General features: G+C 38.1%; 1 protein-coding gene across 2 annotated transcripts in view; it reads right to left on the bottom strand.

Moving 5' to 3' along the window:
• Positions 1–5,169: 5,169 nt before the first annotated feature.
• Positions 5,170–24,397, bottom strand: part of LOC111251268 (uncharacterized) — a 47,957-nt gene continuing 28,729 nt past the window's right edge. For both annotated transcript variants that reach the window (XM_022807685.2, XM_086989788.1), the window contains 4 exons: positions 16,807–16,902; positions 12,597–12,761; positions 7,359–7,649; positions 5,170–7,076 (listed from right to left, as the gene is read on the bottom strand). In XM_022807685.2, coding sequence (XP_022663420.1) covers positions 7,042–7,076; positions 7,359–7,649; positions 12,597–12,761; positions 16,807–16,902 — 587 coding nt within the window. In that variant the 3' untranslated portion in view covers positions 5,170–7,041. The remainder of the gene's footprint in view (positions 7,077–7,358; positions 7,650–12,596; positions 12,762–16,806; positions 16,903–24,397) is intronic.

The following is a 24,397-nucleotide window of genomic DNA, read 5'->3' on the forward strand; positions in this document are numbered from 1 at the left end:
TTGTGATCATATTTGGGCTAGACCCATTTTTTATATGACCCTAAAGCGCTTGAAAAGTGTGCGCAAGAATCTTTCGTTGCGCCTCGACATTTGCACCAAAAAGTCCCCTTGAGAAAAAAATTGCACCTCGTGCACAATTAATATGATTTCACTTAGCAACATCGTGGGTTAGCAGGTTGATGCAATAGCTGAAGACCAGTGCCATTTTATTATACAAATATTTAATGGTACGTCTTTACTGAACTTCGTTTGTGCTGATGATTGTACATCAGATAACTATTAGCACCATTTAATTAGTTTAAACTAGCAAGATAGCTTTCAATTTATTAGATAATCAATTCAATCTACATAATAAACGTAGGACTTGGTCGATGCATCCATTCAGTCATCTGGACGCGTTTTATTTTTGAAAATGTTTGTTCTTCGCAATATATACGGCGTTCGATCGTTAGGAGTGGCAGGAAGAGTTAAATTGTACATTTTTAATAATTACTTGCAAATCTCACTGGATACGTTGGCTATGGAAATTATTATAAGCAAAAGCGCTAGGTATAAACACGATCGATCAAAACGACTGATGCGATATATTCGCGTAAATACCCGTGACATTTCCAAATATAATTTAGCGCGTAGTCTGCAGCTGCTTATTCGAAAACAACCAGTCGTCGGAATAAACGCTGCCACAGGAACTTATCCCTTGGAAACAACAATGGGCCCCAGTTTGCCTAGCTTGCTTGGTAAGTTTACCCATACAGTCTAATCGAGTACAAGTAGGAGTCTATAAATGTTTACCATGTAAATATGGCATGTGTCTAAAGGTGTGCGTAAAATTTCGTCGTTACGCAAAGCTGTTGTACAAGTACTACACTACGATGCTAATGGTGTTACCTTCGATCCACAACGGAGTTTCAAATTATTTAGCTTCTTAATATTAGTTCGCCTTGCGATTACATTTTTTTTTTTCGTAATATTGCATATTCGAAGTTATCTCTACGACAGCCCAAATAATACACCCGAACTTGATGTGCTTGAAGTATCAGTTCCTTCAAGCCTACGCCAAACGTAGCATTATTTCACCTAGGCAGAAATAATGCGTAATAATTTATAGCCCGGAAAGATGCCACGCGTCACTGTACACTAAAAAAAGCTGTACATTTATGTACTTATCGAAATATGCCAGTATATGAATATGTACGTGACAGTCGTACGGCCTTTCGCCGAAGAAGGGACGACTAAAAGTCTTGACTGTATTGCAAAGCTGTTTGTGATCACTGGTCATTGTGAGTTAGAAAAATTAGAATAGTTATATATCTGGCCGCGGAATTGTATCATGTGCCAAGTTCTGTTTTCACCTATAGAGATAACACAGGATTTGATATCGATCGCTACAAAATTTCCATTGTTACAAGGATATGAGAATTATTTTGACAAATTCATCCTAAAAGACGTTTTGTATTCTTGCGATTGTAGCGCGGTGATTGATTAATGTACCCGTTTGGGTAAACGAAAACCCGAATAGTCTGCGAACGAGCGAGCTACAAGCGATCCACAAACAAAGCATCTCCGAGCTCATTGAAATAAGGTTCTAAATGTATGTATTTTACATTGTTCGCGTACGCGCACTATTTCGAAACGATTATGATAGGCTAATATATATAATTCGATTTTCGATATTAATCCAGTTGATACTATTAGGCAAAGAACGAGTGAGGAGATTTTAAAAACTCGGAAAGGTTCCATTTTTCTTGTTTAGTCGTTTGTCGGTTTTCGACGAGTGCCTGAATGTTTCATAACGCATTTGAGTTAGCCCCTGTCATCAGGCGTTTCTCAATCGGAGCAGGCAAGTGACGTATGGCGTTAGTAAAGAAAAATTCCTAATTATTCAACCCAACAACATATACATATGCAACATATTGAATACTAGCAAAAAAAAAAAATTAAGAATGGGTCTTGATGGCGTTTGTGTAATTACCCTTGACCAATGTATTTCTATACAGACATAAAGTCTAACAGCACACAAGCAATGGGTAGATATATTCATGACCACACGTTCGGCAAGTATGCTACTGGATACTGTTTAGGTCGAATTGTATGGTCTTGTGGACTACCTTCGTATGGTTACAAATATTCTATGCTATTTATATATTTACTGGCCTTAAATTTTTGTCGACAATGCTGATATGGTTTAACTTGTTTGTATGTAACAACATGCTCATTCAAGCGTTCCTCCAATACGCTTTGATAACGACGTATTCAACACTTTTCTCGACCAATCCAAGCTGCCAAACGCTAAACAAAAATCGGTTCTGGTAAGTTTGGTGCCAATGCAGCAAGAACTTGTATAGGAGAAAAAGTTCAGGAATCCTACGTCATTTTCTAACACTTCAAAACCCTCGCGTAACACGATATTACCGAGAATTAACATAGAAGTTTCGCGGCTGATTTTTTTTATGAACAAATGATTATTTTAAATAGTAACTATATCGTACAACGTTTATTAAGACACTATATTACATTTTTAGTGTTCTTGACTTGCATATTCCGGGTCTTTCGGTACCCCTCTGTTTATCCCCCTGGCCCCCAGCCGTCCAACTATGCGAAAACACAAATCGCCTGACCCAAATTAGATACAAATTTTCAAACTCTAAGAGATAAACTGAATAACAAAAATAAATGAAAAAAAAAACTCTTTTCATCCACCTTTGCTGCTAGCAGTCAATACAAATTAAAAACTGAATATCACGATATCAGAGGGAGTGGGGGACCATCAAAACACGTTTCATCATACGGATTATACGAGTCCGATAATTATAATATCGTATGTGCTCAAATTTTTCGCAGCAAACAGCATCTGATATCAGCAGTAGGAGCAACGAGTCGATTTCGATCGTTGTCATTTGAAACAATTTAACCTGAACGGCTATAGAGACTCGTGGCTTTAGTTAAAAGAACAACTGCCTGACAAACCCCTCTTTCTACAGAAAGCGTCTAAGAGACTTAATAGATTCAAATTTCCACAGAATATCAATACCAGTAATTCGGATATGAAATATGTTACTATTGTCCTTCTGCAGACTCTTTGCACTTTATATAACCTGCAAAGGAGTATAAACAATATAAAGTTTGGGAAGTGTTCAATTGTACAATTGCGAGGCGGAGATCGATTTTGATTCTTGCTGTATGATATACTTTTCGACTTGAATTCTGTTCATACTTTTATTCGTTCGATTTCATTACAAATGAGAGGACCTACAAAAGAAAGCGTAACCTGGTAGGCATAGGTTATCCTCGTCCCCTACTTTTTTCCGATGCTTGTGTCTGAGTTAGTGACTGGAAGAATACGTTAAGGTTGTTTCAGGATACCTACATTTCATAATGCTAATAAAAATTGTGATTTTTGTTTAAGATATTGAATTTACCGTTCTTTTAGATATTCTAATATAGACCCCTCTGCCCTAAAATAAATGCCGCATTTTTATAATCTCTTTCGAAAAGGTCATAATTGTGTTTACAAATACATTGACTAGTTACGCAGAGCTCGGGACACTTTTATATTGAAATATTTCTAAAAAATTTTAAGGCCTGTCTGAATAATCATGGGCTATTATTAGGTGCGTACGCAGTATAACTGTGCAGTGGTTTAATACCCTCTTAGCAGATCCTTTGATAAAGGTTTGCGACTCTGATTGACTACGACAAACGTCAGGTGTGTACGTTAAAAATGATGCAGATTAGTAATGTGGACTATAAACGGGTGAGCGATAAGTTGATTGACGACGGAATGCAAACCTATGGACAGGCACTTTAATATCTTTATTATTATCTTTAATATTAAGGCGCCTTAGTACAGCTAATTAAGTTACCTGAGCACGAGCCAAAAAACGGCGCGCAAATTTCCGGTGATAGATGAGGCAGTAACGAACTTTGTATACTGGCGTCGCGGAAGTTGCGTGTTCGAATCCGCTCGTTTGCGCGACAGATTTTTCACGCTGCCTTTAGTTGGCTAACCTTCCGTCTCCATTATGAATTCGTCTCAGCGTAACGCAACAGTAAATCAATATGATATTATATATAGGTTGTATTTACATACTGCTTTCTGAATTATTTTCACTGGCTTTCGATGTTCAGCAGCGATAAGCTGTAAACAAGAACGAATCTATTATTATTATTATTATTAAGGCGTAAGCCTTATGTATATACTGTACGCTATAATTGAGTGAGATTTGATTTTGATCAAATCTTTCGATACGTTAGTCCGCTTCGAGCATAAATGGCAACTGCTCTCACATGATTTCTTTTCGCTGTCTGCTGTAGAGGCTCGGCAAAAAGAGGCGAACCTTTTGAAGTGTGTATCACCTTGTCCTGAGATACTTATGTGATGTACTAGTTAAGCCAAAATATTAATAAGCATTGAATATCTATTTAAAAATACTTAAAAAAAAAGGCAGATTTTCAACTTCGATGACTTAGCTTTAGACTAAACGGTTTAACACACAGTGTTATTTTCAGCGATATGCTATGGTGAAAATCGTTTTCCTGTCATTTTTCTGCCTACTGCATAGTTTGTTACTAGGCAATACGAGTAACAATAGTATATTATAATAAGGTAACTTGCTACACGGTACTCTTGCACTCCAGGCATATGCACGTAGCTCTCATGCACTGCTCATTGCCAAAATGTATTTTTCTATTTTCACAAGTTATAGATGAATACGAAATAGCCAAACGCGGTATGACATAAAGCCACTTAACAGCTAAAGCACAACATTAACAAGAATATTTAAGTGTTTGTTGAGCCCGGAAGTGACCCAAATAGGTGAATACTTTGAAGTATCATTAGACATTACTATAACTTACGCTATTGTAATAGGCTAAGTATGTCGATGATCTATTCCGACATTAAAATCGCACTTAGCTATCTTTCTCAAAAAAGTCACAGGTCGTTCCTTTTCTCCAACTAATCTGAGGAAGGTACCCAACACTGGTCTCTCTACGGGCTCTCTATGTAGGTTAGGCGATCTTTGCTTCGGTCTATTTGACTGCCTTTTCGTCAATATACCAAATAACATATAATGTTTTTTTTTAGAAAAACTTTATCGCGCTAGATATAATTGTTACTGAAATGCTATTCTCTGTTAAGCGTTGCGCGCGCAAAAAAAACACTGCCAAGCTTTACACCCCTCCTTTTATTATCCATAGTTAGGGCTTAGAAGGGCAGGCGTAATAAAATAGCTAATATTAATAATAATTTCATTAATACACCAGTAATAAGCAAATAATGAACAAAGCACAGCTTGAAACTGGCTGGAAGAAGTGTTATTTTCGAAAGGAAGTTTTTGTGTTAATTCGACCTCAGTGCAACTGGTTTTTAACTGGTTTCTTTCAATCAAGTCAGCTGAATGGAAATCTGTATGCTATTTCTAGTTATGGCTCTGTTGGCAAAGAGCTTAACGATTCTCGCCGCTTCTTTGCAGATAGGTGGTTTGATGATAGCTCTTTTAATTGTGCTTCCCCAGATGGCTCAAACGATCTTCATCCTCCGAAAAAACCAAATAATGATTTGTTTCTTTTAGAGACGCTCGTTTTGTTGTACATAGGAAACGACGGGCCTTATACACGGCCTGGGTTTAAGGCATTTGCTGTAAAGGCTAGGTTTGCACTGTCTGCAGACATTGTCTGGCGGGCGAAGTTTTCTCGAAAGGGAAAGACTTTATTTTTTTTATTTAGGCGCAGATTACATGCTACAAAAAGGTAGCCGCAAAAGTGTACAATCTCTCATGCTTGTGGTCGCGCACTCGATAATCCAGAGCGATAATGGATATTTCAGATTGTCAAAGCTTTATAGAACTAGCTAAACAGCTCTCTGAGTAGCCAAATAAATAACCTAAAATACGAGTATATATATCTTAACGTTTATCGGAGTAACCAACACAACGCGAGTAGCACCATCTGTGGTGGTGGCAAAAGCTACAAAGAAGTTAGCAAGCGAAGAAATCCTAGCCCGCGAGGTTTGTGCTCGATCTGTTTGAAGGATACAGCCTTAATTTGAAAGTGCAATCCCGACCTGAATCTCATAAATAATGAAATAACTCTAAACCTCCTATTTATAATCGTAGCCTGAAGTAAATATCTCTATGAAATAATAAGGGGTTGGATATTCTAAAATTTTGATCTAGTTCAATTAAAAATCTCACAAAATCGTTATCAGCTAATCGTCTATCTATGAACGCCGAAATAGTTTATCCCAGCATTTTCCTTTGTTATTTATTATGTCCTGGAAGCTTCTGTTTTCCGAGTCCTAATAGGCCATGATGTTGTTTTTGAACGTAGGACCCTTTGGACTGGATCCGACTAGCTGTTTAATTTGCTTAACGAATACAATAGATATATTCACTTCAAGTAACAATAAACCTCCTGCTGCAATTCGAGCTCATATATTTATTATATTACGACAATTATATTTACAAGATAGCGGCGTTTCGTTTAGAACGGAAAACTGGCTATTTCAGAACATGGAAAGATGCCAATCTGTCAGCTTTCCTAAAAACTCATATAAACCGGAAACTATAGAGGAATAAATATTCGGTACCTAATACTGGCGATATCTGCGAAGCAATTACACGAGTTTTAATGAGAGATTGTTCGCAATTAGATCTCGTTCAGCTAATTTCAGCAACATTACTGTTTATTACTAATGTATTATGTGTATGTGTGTGGGCTAAAAAAGAAGCGAGCTTTCTTTTGTACGTATTTGAGTATCCCGTAGACACGATTGACATATAGTACTCGCGGAGAAAATCACCAAGAAATCGGCAGAAAAACGTAGCGGACGTTTGCTAATACAAAATTCGAAAAGAAACGTACTTTACTACATTATAAAACACAAACAATTAACAACAAAGTAGCAGAAGCATTTCGTATGCGCGTCTACCTCGCTTGGTGTCGCCGCTCGCTGCGGGGAGAAACACCACTATTCGTATCATTATCATATTGAGAAATAAATTAATCAGCTCTCACTGAACTGCCAGGTTCCCCCGGCATTTACTTATGCTCGCCAGCGCTGTGGGAAGGACGGGCTGAAATCAAACCAAAATATATCATCGTGTAGAGTTATCATTGTAATAGAACGGGAGGCTTAGCATTAACAAGTCTTGGAGCAATTCAGTCTAGAAATCGCTTTTTCCCTTTACATTTATACGAGGAAAATAAAAACGAAAAGCGTATATATTTGATAAATGTCGGCTTTTTGCCTTGTAGCAAGATCGCTTTTAGCCCAACGCAGGTTAAACCCTCTGTATCATTTGGAACAAGACCTATTATAAACCTTAAGCAATATGTGGGCGTATAGAGAAACTCACGCTTGCATTTGCAGTACGAGCAGCGCGTGCCGGGTTTCTGTTGAATATAGCAACCGTATCGGGCTGGGCAGGACGAAATTGTTGGACAGTCTGCTCGGTCACCCTGAAGTCCTTTCCAATAGTCATCGCCATGAGGATGTTGGTTCTGGATTGTGCTGAGGTGAGCAGGGAAGCTTGGCCTGGGGGGATGGACGGGCGGGTATTCGTGCTCATTTAAAGCAGGACCAGTTGGAGCGAACAGAGCGTTCACACTGTTTCCGGAGAGAATGTTCTCGTGCAAATATGCCGCGGCTATACGAAGAGCGCGCCGTAAGGTGGTCGTCGCACAGAGGTGGATGAGGGACCGAGCACGATGAAATACAGAGCAGTTAAGACACATTGATTGGTATCTTTTACAGAATGTAGAAAGTTTTATCGAATTTTTGTGGGCTCAAAACACTTAACGAATCAACGTATCGCTCACGACAATTCTATAGTAATACGCTGCATAATTTTCACTATCTAAAGACATTATAAAAATATAATATCAACATGTTTCAGTAAACCAGCGAAGTTTATTTGCTATATACAATATCGATTATCTTGCTTGTACAGAGAAACGAAGACAACGCTTTAAAGAGGTTTATTTTGAAAAAAACTAGAACAATCTATTAAATAACATAAACAATATATGCTTTTCGATAGATTGCCCTTAACGACAGGAGTAACTGGCAATTGGAAATTGCCCATTTAAGTTCCTGACTTGTAGCCACGCATATACACCTTTACAATTTAATAGTCGGATTTTTACCAGTCTGTGCAGTAATCTTGCTTGTTTCCCATGAAGCAGTACTGCTGATAATCGACTCAATCGTTCGAAGTTCGACACGGTGAATATTTTTGTAAAAAAAAAAAGTTTTTCTATTTCCTCCCTTTAGCAACAACTTCGATATTCTAATTTCTTAAAACTTGCTGAACTTGGCCACAAACTTAGTTATACTTATAGGCTAACAATACTATGCAATCAATGTTTTAAATAAGAGAAATATCATTTACTAAAGCTGTTCTTGCTGAAGCAGAAACATTTATGACTTTTTTGTGGACGCCTCAGGTCCTCCCCTGAAAAAGAGTAACCATGGGCCTAACTGTGGTGGCAAGCTGCGTTCCATCATACAACTGTCAAATTTAATATTTTTTTTTTTATTGTATGACGTGGCACGGTCGCATTGGTATACTGAATTCTCCACTGTTGTAACAACAAATGTTCTATGCCGATCTTTTGTTTTAGGTAAAGAGGTATACGTCTTATTTTAGTACATTTATATTCACACGACGATAACGATATCAATAGGCCTATTATATTCAATGATATAATTAAACGACATTTCTTCAACGCTAACTAAATTTCCATTGCGTATACCTTTGTATTGTTATTATTTTAATTCTTCGCCTCCAGTTGATTGCCTGTTTTAGGTATACATATGTCCATATTCATTCATGACAGCGTAGCATGGTTCCACTTCATCACAGCACGATATATTTATAATTGCTTGCACGACTTGTCTACGTGCCGATGTATGTAATGTCCACATATACATGTAACATTTATATGCCGAGCGTTGCTTTACAGGTGAAGTATTTCAAAATAGGTCCACATATTTGTATTTAAATCTACATATTATACTTTCACGTATAATTGAAAATTGACAGACTACAGATTACCATAAACTACACTTAAACTATAGCTTCCACTAAGTCCTAAAACCATTTGAGACCTTCGGGCTTCTTCGCTTCCGATGAACCGAGTTGACGACAAATAGATCGTTGTGAGGAACTCGTCAGGAAAACGAAACAATAGGCGACTTCATACGGGCCCGAACGCTAATAAAATTGTTGATCTTCAATATAACGCTTAACTCTAATCAATTGTAGTTCCTTTACCAAACGTAATTCAAATCAGTCTAGTAGAGTAGTGTTTGGTCAAAAATCCTACTACCATCTGATGTCGTACCTTTGCAGGATATACTGCTCCTACAATATATCCTTTACAGTGTATACACGTAGTAAATTAATTTAGACAAAACATTCTCACATCGCATAGAAAGCCTCAGTCTTCTTAATCTTTCCATTGGCCACAGTCGAAGAAATTTGCAGTAAGTCAAGCTTACGTAAGATGAGTGTGGATTAAGCAATTTCTAGAAACTCATTAGTTATTCCGCTAAACTGTGTTCAATTAGAAATTAAAAAAAAAACACCAGAACGATAGAAAATGCACCGGGAATGCTGTTTCGTAAGGTACGGTGGGGTATTAATGGCGCCATTAACAATTATTACGGAAACTAAACGCCAGAAAATCCGTCACACGATCGAATCAGACAAATACTGTATGTGGATCAGCGTTTATTAGACGTCAGTGTATTGTTTGTTTCTGTAAACGCTATACAACATTGTTTTACAAGGTAGGTAATAAATAGGCAGACAAACTTTATATCGACGGCTGACCCCTGATCGCAACAAATACGTACCTGAATTATCTTTTTTTTTTTTTTTTTTTCTAAGTGGATGTCGATATATTTTATGTTCAATGTTTTTAGTTACCGTTCTATTGATTATAAAATGATTCTCATCCGTGAGTCTTTAACCGTTTTTTGTTGACTGGTCAAATATTCTGATGTGAATTTGTATAGTGTTTGTAAGTGGGCCCGCAGTAACCGCGTTTCCATTTTCTAACGATTACATATAAATATATATATATATATACATTGGGTCGTGGAAACAGTATTAACCATGTTTCCAGCTAGATGGCTATCTCAAACAAGATGCGTCAAGTCGCCGGTGGCTTTTGAAAGCTGAGATTTAACAATAGTAGATCTATTAGAATTGTTGGAACGTTTTTATTCAGAGTTAAGATAGCGAGGTTTCGAGATGACCATAATTCCTACAAAATTTCGCTGTATTACATATTTTTATTATGATACAGACACAAATTTTGGCAAGGCCCATAACTGGGGCTGTTTATAACCAATATGCGTTATCGAAAGAATGGCTCAAACCTAATTTTGTCGCTTTCGTTTTAGGAATTTTAATCTATACGATGCTCTCCGTAGTAAGCAGTCAATTATGAAAGAAGTTGATGAGATAATCGCGAAAGTTGGCCAAGAGAGCTACGTCAGTGGCCATTTCTGAAGTGGTCGAAAAAAAGATCACATATAATAATAATGTGTGAATAATAAAAAAAAAAAAAAATATGCTCCACAATATGTGCCAAACCTAGGCTAAAGAAGGTCGTGCTATGTGTCTAGTGGGATTGGAAAGGAACCACGCGTTATAAATTTCTGCCGCCAACAAAACGGGTTACTCAGACCTCTATGGTAAACGACTAACACGACTTCAACAACCCCTTAAAAAAAAACTAACGAAAGAAAAGAAGTGTCCCTTTCCGCCATGACAATGCCAAACCTCGTAGATCTTTCCCTAGCTGGAAAAAATTAACAGAAACATTTCGATGCATTTGACAGATAACCCTAATTTTGCACCATCAGGCTATCAGCTCTTTCGGTCTTTGCAGAAGTCCCTTAATGGTCTCAATAGGGGAATGCAAAAATTGAAAAAAGTCAACATTTTTTTCTAGCCACCAGAATTCACAGAAGTTTTGCAGTTTATCATGACACCAGGACAATGGCAGAAGGTTATTAATCGAAACGGCAAACAAATAGTTGAATAATGTTATTTTAAGATACAAAAAGTCGATCACTTCTTTCCCTCTCGCTCTCTCTCTCCCTCTATATATATATATATATATATATATATATATATATATGGAAGAAAATGCGTAGTATTTTAATTTAAGGCAGGAATAACAGTTATTTTCTCAGAAATTATAAACGCTCCGAAAGTTCCTTTAAATTAGTTTTTTTAGTGGACTCAACATCGATAACTTATAATTATTTTTTTAATTATTTGTCCAGCCTGAAGAGAAATCAAGCCACAAAGCAAGCAAGGTAGGACAGATTTAACAGTATACGCATAACAATGCGGACCTTACAAAGAGATAGACTGATTTATTTTAAGGCACCGTTTACTATGCTAATACTGATTTCCCTAAGGTAAGTGCGCCTTTTTAATTGAAAACATATAGTCCTTATCGTAACCATGTATGCAGTGATAACTATAAGCGGGTAAAAATTATGGGCACGAATGAGATGGGTGCATCGATAATTCTCGTCTAAACATCCAGCGATGCCAGACCCAGTAATAAACTGAGTCGACAAGTGCCAATTGTCCCAGGAGGATTAAATAAAGTTATGCAATATTTTTTTTCTGTGTGCATGTGCTTATTTTTTTTTAATAGACTATTTTTTAGTTCATGATTGTATTCTTTATTTTTAGTTCTGCATTAGAGGAGTTAATAGCTCCATCATGATGAGGCAAAACCGTTGTCATTAACTTTAAGAACACTGAGGAACGCTCAGGCCCAAGATCGTTTAGACTGAGTGTACACCCACTAGTTTGATTGATTATTCGCTCTCTGAGCGAATGAACAGCTAAACTAGATCGTCATATATCACTTGCGCACGAATATAACGTAAATACGTCTTCAAAATGATCTGCCTTCTCGTTGTTAATCACGAAGATAATAAGGAGCCTGCTGTTATTGCTGCCAGCTGTGCTTTACTCGCATTTAGTTATTACAGTGGTTGTTGTTTTTATTGGAAGTCTGCAAGGGTCCTTCTTGCAAGAACGCCAGCTGATTGAGCAAACAACTCTATAAACATATATTTCTTGATTCATATTCCTATTTAATAGATTTCAATTTCTGGGGAGAGTAAGGTAGCGCTAATTTTTTAGCGTAGAAATGTAAAAACGGACGCTCGGTGCAGCCGGATCAGAACTCGAAATTTGCTAGCGGAGGCTCTTCCCATACGTTCCCATCTATTGAGAATAGATAAATAGTGACGTCCATGCCAACTCATAGCTTGTCGATGGGTTAACGGAGGTGTTCTAACACGGAGCCATTGAGTGTCAACGTGCATCGAATGTTATGCGTGCACAACTCTGAAAAACGTGTCGTAGTTTGAGGTATGGATAACGGACAATATATTATTCATTTGCCAAACATTTTACTTTTTGAGGTAAGTGTAGATAGAACACTTCGCTGGAAGATGCTTAGCTGTGTTTATCTGTACTTAGTAGCAAATGTAATACTTCTATCTCAAGATTTGTATTTGGAGGTACTAGTTACAACAGGAAGAAACATACAAGGAGCTGTACTCTGATGATTGCCAAAGACGAGTGTGTGCCAGTTATTAGCGGGGCTGCGTGTTTTTGGGGCAGCCGGGTAAGGATACGTCAATGGCACAGAATATTCAGGCCCCGCTGACTGACCTGGGGCTGCGGCCACCTGTTGCTGCTGATGTCCATCCTCTGAAAAAATCAACAAAGACAAGTGCATTCAATAGCCGCTTAGTGCACTCTTGTAAATGTCAAGTAAATATTAGGGTAGCTCATCGATGCGATTACGATCTGAAGTCGGTGCTTCAAATTAAACAGATCGTCCATCGCCGTGCAGTAACACGTATGAGGAGGCACTTCCGTCGCTATGTGATTTTTGTAAAACATTCGATCTTATGTTAATAAACATAGTCAATTTCTATAAAACAAACAGTGAAATAAACAATTTGTTCTATTTTAATCATGGTTAGCTTTCGTATTTGTTTAGGGTAAATTGAACAGATGGTTTTCGATGATTTAAACCTTGAAGTTCCATTATGAAGGCATTTTCAAGCTCAAACGGAATCTATACGATTAAGTGCGCACCCTCAGTGTTTGTGTTGATGTCAAAAAAAATTACCAATTTACTTCAAAGCTGTTAATTATCGTCCTCAAATGATTTATGTGAATTCTATGTTTCCTTAGCTCGTTCGTCTATCATCATAGACGGTAACAAAGCTGTTATTATAGACCCAGCAAATAGATTTTTTTTTTTAATTTTAACTATACAGTTTTAGAAATAGTTTCTTTGACGTTTTGTTAAACGACTGTCAATGTCTTTATTTTAGGTATAGTATTGAACGCTTTTGTTGATACTGCTGGCCGATTTTTATTTTCGTCAACGTTTTTCACTGTAATAACTGTTTCATTTATGGCAGTTATTTAATGCCTAGTTTTTGTAAATAGTATGTTACAAACTGACTGCTTAATAACTTTTTGCCATTTAGATGAGCTGACAACTGAAACTTAGGGGCCCGATGTATGTGGAAAACTGTATACATGAGAATACCTTTTTCTAGGGAACACAAAAAAGGTGTACGGAAGCAGGCGGAAAGTGGCAGATATGCCATTAGATGCTTTGTTTGCCAAATACAATGCCAGTTGATCACTCCGCAGGTTTCAGCGGAAACCTCCCTAATTTAAAATATAAGGTCTATCCTAGATGACATGAAGAGTGACAGGTTGTACCAGCAGATCTGTCGTCAAAAAATTGCCATTTTTTTACAGATATAGACTAATCAAATAACCCATGAAGGGCATGTAACCCCCAAACAATCCCATTTGTGTTCCAGAAGTCAAATTTCACAAAACCGCACCAGCACTTCTTCTTAACAGAAAAGAAACTGCTTTAAATTTCAGCGTTTTCCATTTAGCTCAAATTGAGTGATAGTACTTTAGATTTCATTGCTGTTAGCAAAAATTATTTGGCCATTTTGTTGAGACTTATATCAGTCATCTTTTGTTGACTCTAGTTGAACGGGTGATTTATCTTATATATGAAGAATCCGGGCTGTGTTTTCCGCAGGCCAGGATTAACTGAGTCTTCTGGTCGGGAATATAATGACAATTTAGAGATAATATTATCATATAGTGGTTCCCTGACCTAGCTTTTCCTACTAAAAGTTTTTAAAATCAGAGTTTGTGTAATATTGAAAGCAATAAAGATACAAACTTAGTTTAGTTCGGCCACACAAACGCGAATGGTTCGGATATACCTTTTCATGAAGTACGTTACGAATATTATTTGTCAGGATTTACCAGTGTCTTTCCAAGCCAGTTTACTATGGGAAAGGTTCTTGACAACAGCTATAGAGTCATTTAGCGCTGTTCTACCATCTCAAGAATCGATCTAGGTAAAATTCGTTGCCGAGAAGCACCGACTTAATACTTGTTACACAGTTTAATGTTTAAGAGTAAATAATTTCAAAAGTTCTTTTTACACAAGTGGCTTAAGATATGGAATAATAAAGAGGAAACTGTCATTTATGAAAATTATACCTTCATAATATTTGAGAAGTGGGAGTATGAGCGACGAGTATTGAAATTATTTGCCATAGACGCCGTTCAATCCGGCCCGATTTAAAATGCAGAGATTGTGAGATTGAAGCCGTTACCAACGGCTTGCAATTCTAACTTATAGATGTTCTGTATTTTGAAACATTCAGCCCTATCCTAATTTTTGATTGACTTTATTTGAAAGCAGATAGGAGCCAGACAGGGGTAGACAAATCTACAACGGCCACCATCATTGATACGATCACACCGGAGCGGTGTTAAAAAGAAAACGTAAAATTGTTTTTCTTCGTGTCTTCCCGTTCGTGTCGACATGACTATGCATTCAATGTCGCGATAGCAGCGTCTCGGCATCTTACGTGCGAAGTGACCGCTCGACAAGTTTCATAATCAAGGTCTTGTAATCAAGGTTCATATAAAATCCTATGCACGCAAAGAAAGGAGTGCTAAAAGCCTTCAATTCCTATATAGTACCCGCGACGAGCTATTCGTACAGCTCCTATATGGCCTTATAGCATCATCGGTCTTTAACGCCAGTTGTCTGTATTCTTCGCCCAACGATAAAAATTTTATCACAACTTCGCCTCGTTGTACTCTTCCCACCAAAAACAGCAAGGTCACCAACGGTAACGCAATGTAAAGAAGATGAAAGCATTATAATTTGGGAAGCAAAAGATGCAATTTTGTGCGATTCTTTTTGTCCCGCTCCAAATTGCCCGCAATAACTCCGGTTCCGCACCGATGACCATTCAAGATACAAATGTCGGGAAGCCAAAATGATCTTATTGAAATTACAGAAAGTTTTAACCATTCGCGGCTGCCAGTACCGTTTATCGTCTACTAATAATCTGGGTAAGGCCAGGTGAAGTACACCTTATGTTGCTACCACATCTCTGGCAAAATAGGGGGCAGAAAATTGCATCTGAGAAGCGTAGCATGGAGACAGTGAAATACGTGTTCGGGGTCCTACTTCTAGGAGATGAGTGCCGGTTAGTACACATAAGACCAGTGTAGCATATTAAAAAAACGGAGCTGTATAAATAGATAACGCAACGAAAATATAAGCCAGAGAAGTAATCATAAAGGTGCGCACTGGATTATGACACAGAAAATAAACTGTATCAAAAGGGACCACGAAGCTTCGGGTTTATTTACATGCTTGATATCGATCGAAAATGTTATCAATAATAAATAATAGTACCAATATTTGATATAACATACATGATATAATTTGAAGATAATAGTACCATCGGTACTGTGAAGATGTTCGGCTTGGCAAGTTACTATTGAAAAGGTACTAAGCAGCGTTCTTGCCAGTCAAACACTGAAAGAAGCTTATACCACTGACCGGGCTAATGAGAGACAAGGAAGAATACAGGGAAACTGAATATCGACTTATACTGAACTCGTTCAAAATGGTATAGAGCTCGTATGAGCTAACGCAATAACGTAAATTCAAGTCATACTTTTGAACTTAACATTAACTAATAAATAAATGGAAGTATTTCCTTTTTTTACAAAGGCCATTTCTTGTAAATAAATATACATTGCGGAACAAAACTAAAGGTACCACAACAGACGCCACTGATTTGAAAATATCGACGCCAAGCCTTCAAGTAACTGTGACGATACATGTTGTTGTCAATGGATCGTAGAGAGAGCCGATTAATTCAGAGAATAGTTTAGAGGTACAGGTAATATTTTAAGTTGTCTTTTCATTCCTCGAAAAACAGAATGAGATCAGAGAAAATGTGTTTGTTAACGTTGTTGTAACGTTGAGTCCTAGACGCACAATTTGTCGAGCGTTAACTGCGGATCGAAAATCTGACACATACTGGCATAACAAGCGGATCATTGTAAATTTATATTTGTCATAAATGAACCTTTGGTCGTATTGCGGTTCGTGCAGAGGCTGTATAACGTATTTTCCAATAATTATTATCTTGTTACGATAAAAATACGAGCAATTATACAGTCGTATGTAGTTTTAGACTAGGTAATGATAGTATGTGTTGTAAATTGTTACATTATTATCCATCAAGGACCTTCTGTTGATGTCAACACGCATTACTTACACGGTAGAAATGTGGCCGTGAGAGAATGATATTAGTCGACGATGTCGATTTAAATCAATAGAATACCAAAAAAATGTTTTAGATTATAAAGCTTATAATGATGAACTTACGGAGCAACAGGACGAGCACTTGGTACTGATTGTATGGGGGCTGATTCATACTGCTGGCCGAAAATTGAAGATCTTGGTCAGAATAGCTTGCCGTTCCTGTAACAGTAATTTAATATTGTCATTCCGTTAGAGTAGTCACGGGAACTCTTCGGTCAGTTATTAAAACGGCACAATGGAGAAAACTTTTACGTACTTTACCATCTCAAACGTATGTGCTAACATCCAGTTTAAATCATATTACTAAGTTAGCCGTCCATGTCTACACATAATTTTTTACAGGGTAGTTAATATGTTAGTTAATCGTCATAACTGAAGCTATACTAAGAAAACTGCTATTCGTGAGCACCGCGGAAGAGGTTCCGTTCGGAAACGGTAGGAATAATACTAAATCTAGTCGAACAATTTGCCACATTTTCCTATATAGATTGTTTTTCGTTGAAATGCGGGCCTATCAGCAAATCGGGGAAAAATCACAATGCACATTCTCAAAGATAAATGGGCTCCAAACAGCGGTAGATGATATACAGCTCTATAAATACCCACCTATTTCGGTATCCCCAGCAATATACTAAAGTCCACTGGGAAATTAGACTGTGCCTAGCTATTCGGCCCTCGAGATGTATGTCTCGCTGCATGTTCAAAAGTAATCACCGATCAGTGTTTTTCTCTATAATAAAGAAATAATTTTTAGCTATAATAAAGCAGAACATCATAAATCTGATCACTCAATAAATTGCTGTTAATCCCATTTCATCAGTGACATTTTCTGTTTTAACAAAAATTAACTAACGTTTTGCCGTGGCATAATCTTCGCCGATGCTGAGGTGCCGTTTTCGCAAACCATAACCTTCCCTCAATTAAGTCCATTGAACACGTCTTAGTTAACCCCTTCTTTGATGCTTGTTTTTATATATCAAGTTATACTTCTCCGTTCAAATACGTGCGGCTCATTGATTTAGCTATCTGATCTGTTACCAATAAATTTTTCATTTTCATCGTGCCGGAACATGCTCCTCGACCATTCAAAGGGCTTCTGTTCAGGAGTTCTCCGGCGTTGCGACTTCTTGGGTTATCACACCTCGTATGAAGCCTGTATTGTGTGTACCCTAAAAATTGATTACCACTGCGGTTTTTGTTGTTCGCAACTGATAGTACGCTTAATCGTCGAACAATTTTACGAGACGCAAACTGGTATCCACAAGCCTCTAAAAAATGAGTCATCACTCAATGCGAAACTTCGGATACGAGCGGAAGCTTCAAGAGGTGCCTGCCTTGTTGTTTCTTTTGTTATCAGCAAACGTGCCATTGCGTGCGATCTGCTGATCGACGGAACGAGCATACAGCCAGCGCCCTTACGGCATCAATTTCCAACGCTTGCGGTACCAATGCAGTGCGACAATTTACGTAATTGCCACTGTCGTTTGCTTGTACGATTTATCGTGAACAGAGATGTACTTTTAGCGCAAAGATCAGAAACAGTACTGCCACTATTAAAATACATGCCGTATCGGAAGGATCAGGAGACGGCATCATTTGTCCACGCGGATCAATATATTGCCTAAGCGGCCGATGATGGTACGCGTACAATGTTCTATTTGAGTGACAAGTCACAAGTAGGAACTGGTGTAGAATAAGTGTGGTTAATTACGATCAGGCCATACATCGATTATGCAACGCGGCCTCCAGTTTGCCACGTTTCGTTTAAGGAGACGTTGTGACAGTAGCAATGCGCAGTAATCCTTTCTTGCGGAGTTAGCGCTCAAGTGTATACCTACATGATTAATAAAAAAAAATCTTAATATTACAAACACAACAATTCTTTTTTCTATCTAAAGTTTTTAGCCATTCTTAGGTGTACCTAGCTTATGCCTCGATTCCAGTAGACTCCGGTCTTTATCTACCAGTTTAAATAAAGGCTGTCTCTACGTCAATAATAAATGTATCTAATATTTTATATCAACTGATCAGATCACATTATTTTTTTATTTTTCAAATGTAAAAAAAAGCTGTTTTAAATGTCTATAATTGCAGTAGTTCTCAATGCACTACCGTAATAATTACTTTCATGTGGACTTTTTTTTTTTCACAGAAAACATGGAAAGGGCATGAGGATGGTATTGGGCATGATATATTCTCTACATATATTTGCAGTTTAGCCGCTGTATGATCTATAAAAAAGAATTGTATTAACAAGCATCCTAGTCGTCCATGAAAAGCAGCATTTTAGTATCGTATAGAATTATAAATTTACCAGAATCTTGCCGAATGTCCCAGATCAGTTATGCTGCCGAGCTCTGCATAAACAAATACTGCTGTTCGATAAAAACTGCATAAGCGGTCCGTCGAAGAGTACTGATTGTTGTCCGTATAAAAAAAGACTGCCATCGTCGATCTTTGTTTCTTTACGCCCCTGGATATCGACATATCTTTTAATCTTATTTAGCGCCTACATGTGTGTATATATCTACTCACTTGAACGCTTTTTTCGACTACAGCCTGGAAATACTGCACAAGCTGTTATTATACTATAAAACTCTCTCTAGTTTATTCTCACTATCTGCCCTCCTGTACGGTCTCCCACATCGACGTCGTGTCCATCATCAGAGCTCTGGTTCATTTGTCGGGTACGGTTACGTAGACCTGAAGGAAACTTACGCAGTGTTCGTCTCGCGATTCAGATCATATGGGTAGCGTATGATTGAGTTGATTCTCTATGCCACAGGATTGGCAGACGATTGCTAAGAGTTTAGGTGGCTTTGCCGATTTTTTGGAAGTTAGCGTGGCCGACGAATGTCTGCGCGGCTTAACAGCAGGGCCCTTGTATGTGTTCTCCTTGCCTTCCAAATTACATATTAGTCCTTTACCGGCGCAAATGTATGTATCTTCATATTCAGATAATTAAACTATTCGGACTATGAACCTTTCGACCGACTTGACTTGATATATGACCTACCGGTCCATTGGTCTCTGTCCTTGTTTGATTTGTTTGTATTTCTTGCCCAAAACGCCTATATTTTGCATGAGCGAATATATTCGACTGATCCAAAATAATTACATACGCCAATTTTGAGACATGTGTTGTCGTTGCAGTTTCTAGATCGTGTCGATATACCATAAAACCGAAAATTTAGAGTTTCGACACCCGCATTTATCGTCGACATGAGCCCACCACTTTAAGCCTTCTTATAGATGGAACGAATATTATATTCAGCATCATAGCATATGTCTTTTAACGAATGGAAACATAAAAAAGATCTTCAGTTAACACTCTTAGGTGGAAATAAGTATGTATCGACTATGAAAGATAAAATGTAAAGGTAAGTGGATGACGCAACTTCTTCGACTAAGGACTTGGACTTGTAGAAATATGCCGGTTGTATCTACCAGTGATAGGTATTTCCTCTTTTATTAATTTGGCCCAATATAACGTGCCTATAGTCTTTACTATTGTTATAACTAGTACAATGCGAAACATATCGTTGGTTGTCTTGTTGAAAATTCTCTATCGCAATCGATTGGAGCAAAGATGAATTTGCCCCTGTGCTATCGTGGACCAGCTAGAGAAAAACAATAGAAAATCATATTGCACGAGAAATGGATTGTAATTATATGGATTATCACAGCTGATTAAATAGGTCTTCTGCTCGGTGCGGTACTCCGGCAGAATGAGGGACGGCGACACCTTTATCGATTGTTTACTGCAACAAATAGGCAATCGTTCCGTCTTTGACATTTTTCTTACATACAAGCCTAACCAGGCTGACCCCAACTATGTTAAAAGGGCAAAAAATACAACTTAGCATTATTTCAAGAACCAAAGTTAATCTTTAGCGTGTCCGTAAGTCCAATCAGTAAATTTACTCTATAACGGCTCGCTCCAACTCGTACGAGTTTCAATAAATAAATATATTTCAAAATGATTAGCGTAAAAAAGAGGTGGGTCTCTTCAGTCGCCTTAGATTCACCACGGTGTTGATGGTGACTGCCTCTTCACATCTTTTGTGGATTTCCATGGAGTCAGAATTCAACAATTCAGGTAAATGTGCTGCTCAGCGTTTCATACCGACGAGGCAGTTCAGCATCTAGTCTAGATTCAGTAAGGACAGCATCCTTATAGCACCTTTAGGCCGTTTAGGCCTGTCTCTCTAATGTTGATCCCTTAATAGATAACTCTGCTTAGGTCAGTATGATGACAATGTGTTGAGAACGCCGGTCGAATTAGTCATAGAGAACAACTGATATAAAAAATTGAGCAAGTTTAGACCAATTTATTGATTAATAAAATAAGCTTCTTTTTTCGCATCTATGTCTAGCTCATAGTGATAGTAAAAACAACGTAAGCTTATAGTCATGGTATTATTAACGCAATAGATCGTAAAAATAACACACTAATGATCCTATTACAACACAATAGCGAACAGCTGCACAGGGCCCGTTAGCGAAATAAAAGACCTTATGTAGTCCTGACTAACTTACGCTTAGGTTACTCTTATATACAGGTACCTAAGCACAGTATTGTAGCTTAGCATGAATCGATCGTAATGTTGTGAACCTTCGGCAGATTCTTAAAGGTGGTTCACCCTTCACGAAGAAGTTTCCTAGTAATACTTGAAGCATAAACGCTTGTTTAAATAAACCCAGCTCGCTTACTACCGAAATGCAATGTGTAGAATTGTGGTTATTATACTAGCGGCTGGCAGTATCACCTTGTCCGGAGCTAGTCAGTAGGCCGGTAAAACTATTTTTCTTTATAATCATTTATAATTAACAAACGAAGTTTACTAAATACTTACATAAAATCTTTGGCTATTTGCTACTTGAAACAGATTGAATATCATGACAGAATAGCGATCTTAGAGACCGAGGTACGTTTTAGTGCTGAAAATCAACGCTCAGTAGGTATGTCTGTGTTTCACTATAACTACCTAAGGCTTATAAAAACTTTGGGCACACAGGACCTCAGAAAAGCAACAGTTTATTGCTGCAATCATTTTAACTACTGAAATGGAAGGGTGGACACCAAGAGGGAGGCAACTGCCTCTTAAGACCTGAGAAGAAAGAATTGGTTGCTGAGGCCTTCGAGAAAGGCAAAGCATTGCTAGTGAGCTCATTATGGGCTTAATGTGCTATTCCTAGAAACACGCAATACGGAACTGCAACGAAAACACTGGAGATGATGAAAAAAGCACACAAGGGTTCTTCAAGAACTGCTTGTTAGTGTCGCCCTAATCTAGAAAAGTTTATGGGCACAACACGTGCCTGAAGACGACACATTCTTGCCTCAGATGAAACATGGGTCCATCTATTGGGCTCACCATAAAGGATCAAGTGAAGGAATGGTTTCGAGCAGGATAGAAAGCCGTTTCAATGCAAATACTAAAAGAGTCCGAGCGTAAGCTAATGCTCACACCTGCGATGAATACCTGCAAGGAACAAATACACTACTGACTTTTGGAAGGAAAAAAAAAGAGGAAATCATGCTGTCAGATATCTTGAATTTTTCAGGAAATCACATGAATGTATGGAAAATCGGCAGGTACAGTCATTCGATGACAATACAAAGTCTCATTACCATACTCGAATTACGGTTTAGACCAAGACCAGCAGGATGGCCGTAATCTTTCTATTCGCCAATGCAAGGTCCATATAATTTCTATTGCTTCTATTTCTCAAAGAGAGTCATATGCGGCGGAACTTCTCCTCCTATGCAAGGAAATCTTCAATAACAAGATTACATATCGGTAACAAGCACATGGCTGTTCAGACCATGCAGAGGGTGAGTACATCCTAGAATCTTAGACGTGAAGACAACTGCGGTACGGAAGCCTTTGAGCAGGACGGGACTTGACTAACGCACTCCTATCGATTCAATGTAAGATGTATTGAAGTACATTCTGTAAAATGGCAGTGAAAATACTGAAAGTGAACAAGAAAAGCAAAAACAAATCGCGCCAATGAAGACCAATACGAGCGCACGCAGTTTGTATAATGGTCACCAGTAACAAAAGCACAGTGCACCATCGCAAGAGACGAGACATCGATCAGCCTATGCCGCTCATACAGGAAGTATTAGGCGAAAGAATGCCCCATTTTAGCCCATATTGTCCAGCTTCAAATTCGTGTCACTCCAACTGCTTAAAGAGAGCCACAGGTCTTCGACCGTATCTCCTCTCAAATAAGTTACCTAAAATAAAATTTGGTAGGCTATGTAAATCATGTTCAAGCTGTTAGGAACTTACGGTCGTTTGGCTTAAATGTATGATTGACAAAGGAGCGCACATATAGAAAATATCCTTATCCTACATTATGTAGACTACAAGTCATGCACGTTCTTCAATTCATTCAATAGGCCCGGAAAATTCAATAGAAGTACGTTTAAAAACAAAGAAAATAGTGGAACCTGCTACTTCATAGCTACAGCGTCGTACCTACAAAACCGAGTGCCAGCAACTATGTTCGCATCAATTCAGTCAATAACACCTAACCTGCAGCTCTTTCTTGGTTGTATTATACTTTCTCATAGTTAATATGAGCGTGTTTTGCATCGCACAAGATATAGAGAGGTATTCTCTGCCGGTAAAGCTCTATTGGCTTAAATTCATGTAAGTATCTAACGAGGCTCGTGAAAACAATTTATCGTTCACTCAACCGGTAATTTAGCATATGTATATTAGCGTATTCCATCGGTAATTATAACTGTTTGTACTCTTTTTTTTTCTATAATTGGAGCCATGCATATATGGTATTAGAGAATTCAGAAAGAATAGTGCTATAACGACACAGATATAATGGCTAGTCGATAATATATATGTATATATAAGTCTCCGTTGGCCCGCCAATGGCGAGAATTCTGACGGGAATTCTGCATCGGAAGTGGACAGCATCGTAAGGAACGTGTGTTCGGGTGCAATCTTTGCGCTTGTTTGACGTATTTCTAGATGGCCTTGCCGTCGGGAATAAAATGGGATACATTCACGGTAAGCTTGCTGCTTAATGTCAGAACGCGCTTACGTTTTAGCAGTGTCGCAGAAGGATCTCTGTAGATTGTCGATCACTGATCGAATTAACGCCTTTCCAGAGCAATGACATATTTTAATTACGTTCAGAACACGAAGCCTTTAAGTGTGGACTGCTAGGATCGGCGCCGTATCAGAAAATCACATGTCGCAACCACCACGAATACGTTTTTTTTTTTACAGTTGCATATAAACAAACAAATGGGAAAAAAACATGTGAATGAGTCTTGACGCGACAGTTTTCGATTATGCCGATTCCGTTGTAGCTGTTTGCTTTCTGTTAATAACCGTAGAAAGATTTTTGGCTCTAACTAGTAATAAATATCCTCGTTATCAAAAGATCTTTGAACGTTTTCCATAGCTACCATGCAGCGACCCTTTTGTGGCATGTCGCGATAACGCTGTACGGCGTTGCTTCGAATATTCGCCCGGGCAGAGGCTCACATATGAGTAATTTGGAGGTAATGAGCAGAAAAAAGTTACAAGATTACTTTTTATAGCTCAAAAAAATGTGGCTCGTAAAGTATTCGGAGACTACCCGAAATGAACGATTCGGACCTCGTGTCGAAACCTGA

The sequence above is a fragment of the Varroa destructor genome, unplaced genomic scaffold, assembly GCF_002443255.2.
Source record: "Varroa destructor unplaced genomic scaffold, Vdes_3.0 BEIS01000005.1, whole genome shotgun sequence".
In the NCBI taxonomy this organism is placed as follows: domain Eukaryota; kingdom Metazoa; phylum Arthropoda; class Arachnida; order Mesostigmata; family Varroidae; genus Varroa; species Varroa destructor.